Source organism: Triticum aestivum, chromosome 4A (genome assembly GCF_018294505.1).
Source record: "Triticum aestivum cultivar Chinese Spring chromosome 4A, IWGSC CS RefSeq v2.1, whole genome shotgun sequence".
Taxonomy (NCBI): Eukaryota; Viridiplantae; Streptophyta; class Magnoliopsida; order Poales; family Poaceae; genus Triticum; species Triticum aestivum.
Window position 1 is genome coordinate 455,588,041 of NC_057803.1, and position 5,398 is coordinate 455,593,438.

Sequence of the window (5,398 nt, forward strand, 5' to 3'; positions counted from 1 at the left end):
GCTGTGGTGGATGAGTGAGTAGTGAGGCATATGGAGCCCTTTATATAGGGGATCGGTTCACGCAACGAATGCATGGAGCTAATTATTAAGCTATGCATGTCGTCACCGCATGCATGTGCAAATGGACACATGAGGCAAGAGTTTATTAAACATATAGTAGTGTTATCTCACCTTGTGATGAAAATGGAGATGCTCAGGGTCAGAGTCGGGATGAGGTAGCTTGTGATGAAAATGGAGACGGGGCAAGGTCAGAGTCAAGGCCACTGCCGGCTGCTAAGGAAATGGGACCAACGAACAGAGACAACCAGGAGGTCTTTCTCGATGGAGTGTTGCGCTTGGAAACGGCGGGTTTCATAATGTTTGTGCACATCTCTACTTGTCAATCATATGGATTTCGTCTAGGCTTATGAAGTTCAGGGTCCGGCGTGCTGATGGTGAAATGCTAGTGTCTTCAACCACCAAGTCCTTTGCTCCGTTAATGTGATGATCAATCCACCATTATGCTGTTGAAGGCCTTTTGGTACTCCTTCGGTCCCTCTGATCCATACTACCTGTTCGCTGGTTTAGCACAAAGTTAGTACTCCATCCGTAAATTAATATAAAAGTGTTTAGATCACTACTTAGTGATCTAAATGCTCTTATATTAGTTTACGAAGAGAGTACTTCTCAGCGAACAAGCGACCATGGTGCGAGCATTTCATTCTGCAAGTACATACACGTAGGTTAATTTTGCATTTCTCGATAGGCTGTATCCACCCATTTTTCTCTGTCGTTGGGCTTGGACGACTGCAACGTGTGTTGCCATTAATTTCAACCGCGCTGCAAGCTATTGGATCGTCAAGGCAGCCGTTGGGTGGTCGCCGGTTTATCTGCGGTTGTGTACTCGCTGAAGGGACGTCTCCATGCTAACGTTTAGCTAGCGTGTAGCATGATGGTCAGAGGTGGGAAGCTTCTCCGGCCTCAAATAGTTTCTTGTTTTGTTTCTCTTCTTTGTGGCTGCGATCGATCGACGACTTGCCAATAATAGCACGTTCGAGCAGAGAACGGATTCTCATTGGCTACGTGAGCAAATCAATGGCATGCATATCGATATCTCCACACAGCTTAAATATTCGCCAGACGCCAGCCAAACAGCGAAAACATGCTTGTCAGAGTGACTATCAACGAACCTGCTGTGTCCAAGAGTCAGAGTTTCTCTTCTGACCGCGATCCAGCCAGCGCACCGGCCCGCCTCTCCCTTTCTCCAAGTCTCCTGAGTAGCCGGCCGGCTGGCCCCTCCCCCAGTTCACGTCCCAGCATGTCACCGACCCATCAATCATGCATCACCGATCGAGGCCTTCCGCTTCTCTCCATGTCTCGATCGTGTCAACTCGAAAGGAACAGCATTTCTACCGAGTGTTGCAAGGCACCCTCATATTTTATTAGCATATGTGGACATTGTATAGAGACTCTGTCAATTAATTCGAATCAAAGAGAGTGTTAAATTTGTGTTCAAAACAAATATTTTCTTTATACTCTTACACAATTGATTTGTACCCCCTTCGTCCTATAATATAAGAGTGTTTTTTTACACTAAAACGCTCCCTTCGTCCTATAATATAAAAGTGTTTTTTTACACTAAAACGCTCTTATATTATGGTGGGACTGGGACGTATGGAATACTTTGTTTTATTAGCCAAAGTTCAATCCAAAATAGTACGATGCCTTACAAACCATGATCGAGGGAGTATATGTCATGTAGGCTAGACTGCATTTTACTCGCAAAATCGCTAAAAACTAAACTTTACACCTCCATTGCCCATGGCTTTTACACAACCAAAATTTAGAACACGGTTTCCTGTTTACAAATTTTAGGCTACACATTGCTATTTTTTCAAACACCAATGGCTAGTGGCGAAGCTAGAAGGACGTTACGTCTGGAACTGTGCTACGTTGAATGATAAACTTCTCTGTTTTTTCTAAATTTTGTATGAAGAAAATCCCAAGGGAAATTGTTACTAGGCTTAGGGCTATAACCCTAACTGCCCCAGGCCTGTCTCCGTCACTGCCAATGGCCACCCCCGATTTAGTTCTCATTCTTAAAACAGAACTGACTCGCGCCCTGGTCCGTCAAGCTATCTCAAAATCTTCTTACACCTTGGAACCAACATGTGGTTGTATTTCTATTCCACCAGTGACTGCGTCGATAGCGAAGTCCTTGCTGACTTCGCCATTCTTGAAGCTCCACGATTCTAGTCGTAAGTAGACTAGAATTGTTGCACGCTTACATGCTCACTTATCCTTCCCACCTTGGCATTTTCAGAACATATTGCCCACCTCTTTTAATCCTCATAAAACACTAACCAATATTTATAATATCTGCACAAAGATTGCTCGAACTGATATTTTTGCATGACTCCCTCCGTTTCCAAAGTACAAGTATATTGGGCTTTTGAAAACTCAAACTTCTTAATCTTTGAAAAAAATATTTTGTTATTTTCTAAAGGAAAACACTATCGGTCAGCCGGCGGATTTACAAGCTTGTGTCTGCCGCCTTCATTGAACGCCACGCGTCCCATATGACGTGGTGAACCGTCCCCATGATCTCTGCTTTCTGCAATAACGCCTCTGTTGCAAAGAAAAAAATGCAACAAGACCTCTGTTACAAAAGCAATTAAATTGCAACAAGGCCCCTATTGCAAAAAATATATAACAAGATATCTATTGCAAAAAAAATTGTAGCACGACCTCTGTTACAAAATAACTGTAACAAGATCTTTATGGCAAAAATAAATTTGCAACCTGACATATGTTTTCAAGAAATTTCTACAACCTGACTCGTGTTGCAAAAAATTACTGCAACACAACCTTTGTTGCAGTGGTAGAGGGTGATGCTCGCCGCTCAATCCACCATATCTGACGTCTCGTGAGGTGGCGGATCTTTTAAAAAGATCCGCCTGCCGACGCGTAGCAGTGCCCTTTTCTAAAAGGTGTATTAATCTTTTGAAAAGTTAAAAAATATAATGATGTGTATTGTTTTTTCTAAAAGTCAAACTTCTTAATCTTTCTTAAAAATAAATTATCTTCGATATTTTGAAACGAAGGGAGTATGAATAGTTGTGGGTACTGATGTGACATTTTTGTATGAGTAATAATATGATATTCTTTCACGAGTACTTGTGGTGAACTGGTGGTTACTAATAGTTGTGCTTATCCTTCTACGTTGCCATTTTTGCCTGAATTTCGAAATTCTAGACGAAATCAAGATGATTGATGAGTAGAGGTGTACACGAATCTTGTGAACAACTGTTTCCAAGCGCAATGCTCCATTCAAATACACCTCCTCGTTGCTCTGTTCGTAGGTCCCATTTTCCTTAGCAGCCGGTATGGCCTTGACTTCTGACCTTGGGCCATCTCCATTTTCATCACAAGTTGAGATCTCGACGCCAATAATATCAATAACCTCAGCAAAATAACTCTGCTTCCAGTGTTCCCACATGCGGCACATGCAGGCGGTGAAGACATGCATAGCGAGCACCATGCATACACATGCACATGCATCCAGGCCCTATATAAAGGACTCCATATGCCTCATTGCTAACTCATCCACCACAGCATAGTTGGAACCACCAGTGCCTTGGACACTCTCGATCAACAGACTCTAGCTGATCAGTCCTACCTAAGCTTGTTCCCTAGCAAGCAATGGGGTGCTCCAAACTCATAGCTGGCATGTTCACCATGCTCCTCCTTGCTCCGGCTGTCCTGGCCACCGACCCTGACCCTCTCCAGGACTTTTGTGTGGCCGACCTTGACGGCAAGACGGTCTCAGTGAACGGCCACCCATGCAAGCCCATGTCGGAGGCCGGCGACGACTTCCTCTTCTCTTCCAAGCTGGCCAAGGCCGGCAACACGTCCACCCCGAACGGCTCCGCTGTGACGGAGCTCGACGTGGCTGAGTGGCCCGGTACGAACACGCTGGGCGTGTCCATGAACCGTGTGGACTTTGCGCCGGGAGGCACCAACCCGCCGCACGTCCACCCGCGCGCCACCGAGATTGGCATCGTGATGAAAGGTGAGCTCCTCGTTGGTATCCTTGGCAGTCTCGACTCCGGGAACAAGCTCTACCCCAGGGTGGTGCGCGCTGGAGAGACGTTCCTCATCCCACGCGGGCTCATGCACTTCCAGTTCAGCGTCGGCAAGACGAAGGCCTCCATGGTCGTATCCTTCAACAGCCAGAACCCGGGCATTGTCTTCGTGCCACTCACGCTCTTTGGCTCCAACCCACCAATCCCCACGCCGGTGCTCACCAAGGCGCTTCGGGTGGAGGCCGGGGTCGTCGAACTTCTCAAGTCCAAGTTCGCTAGCGGGTCCTAATTCCTGGGAGCCAGCCCTGAAATGATCAATACATAATTCCATATATGCATGCTAGCGAAATTTAATAATTCTCCACAGAAGACATGTATTCAAGCTTCTGGTTAAGCTCCATGCAGTTGTAATAAAATTGAATAAGTTAGCCTCGCAGTTCAGCCTTCAGAACCGATATGAGGAATTGAAATGTACTACTTTTTATTGTGGTCTTTGTTCTTTTCATTGAGCAAAATATATAATTATCTTTTTTGCAATTTTGTCATGTTGCCCTTTTATAAGTCAAACATGCTCTCAAGTTTACGTCGCCACGGCGTGGTGCACAATCTTCAAACAATTTATATAACATGTTCTCAAGTTACGGGAATATATTGTCAAAATGTTCAATGCATTGTAGCAATCTAGACAATGTAGTGGGTTTTTTCTACCATGCACAGGTATCCCATATATATGGATCCATCATCCGTTGTTGCTTTGAGATTCAGGCTACTTTTTTGGTTGTTGTCAAATTGATCTTGTGTCATAATGATTCGGGCTTCTTTTTCTTGTTTCAGTGTATCATCCTATCTCAGTATGTACCAATAATAAAATACACTTGTTTTAGATTAGATTTGTTGATAAACGGCGATACACAACAAACCATTACGATACACTTCTGAACGAGAGTAAAAACGTAATGCAACACTTTGAAAGAAGATAAATTTTAACAACAACCCAAAAAGTAAATGCATCCACCTCTTCCTTTTTATTGTTTCATAGTGAAAAATCCCAATTTCTCGAACAAGGAACTGGGGCCAGAGGGCTTTTTGGCGTGCTTTTATCAGATTTGTCGATCTATTATCAAGGATGCGCTTATGGCGGTGATCCAGCAGATTGCTCGTGATAATGGTAGGAATTTTCATTCCCGCAATTAGGCCTACATTTCTCTCCTCCCTAAGAAAGATGGAGTGGCCAATATTGCAGATTTCCATCCCATTAGTCTACTTCATGGGATCCCTAAGATATTTTCCAAGGCCCTTGCACTTTCTCTGGGCCCTATGTTGGATCATCTCAT

The 5,398-nt window shown here is 44.2% G+C and overlaps 1 protein-coding gene across 1 annotated transcript; it reads left to right on the forward strand.

Annotated features, from left to right (window-relative positions):
- The first annotated feature begins 3,534 nt into the window (after window positions 1-3,534).
- Window positions 3,535-4,601, forward strand: LOC123086333 (oxalate oxidase 1). Its single transcript, XM_044508084.1, has one exon. The coding sequence runs from the start codon at window positions 3,682-3,684 to the stop codon at window positions 4,351-4,353; it is 672 nt and encodes a 223-aa protein (XP_044364019.1). The 5' UTR covers window positions 3,535-3,681; the 3' UTR covers window positions 4,354-4,601.
- Window positions 4,602-5,398: the final 797 nt, after the last annotated feature.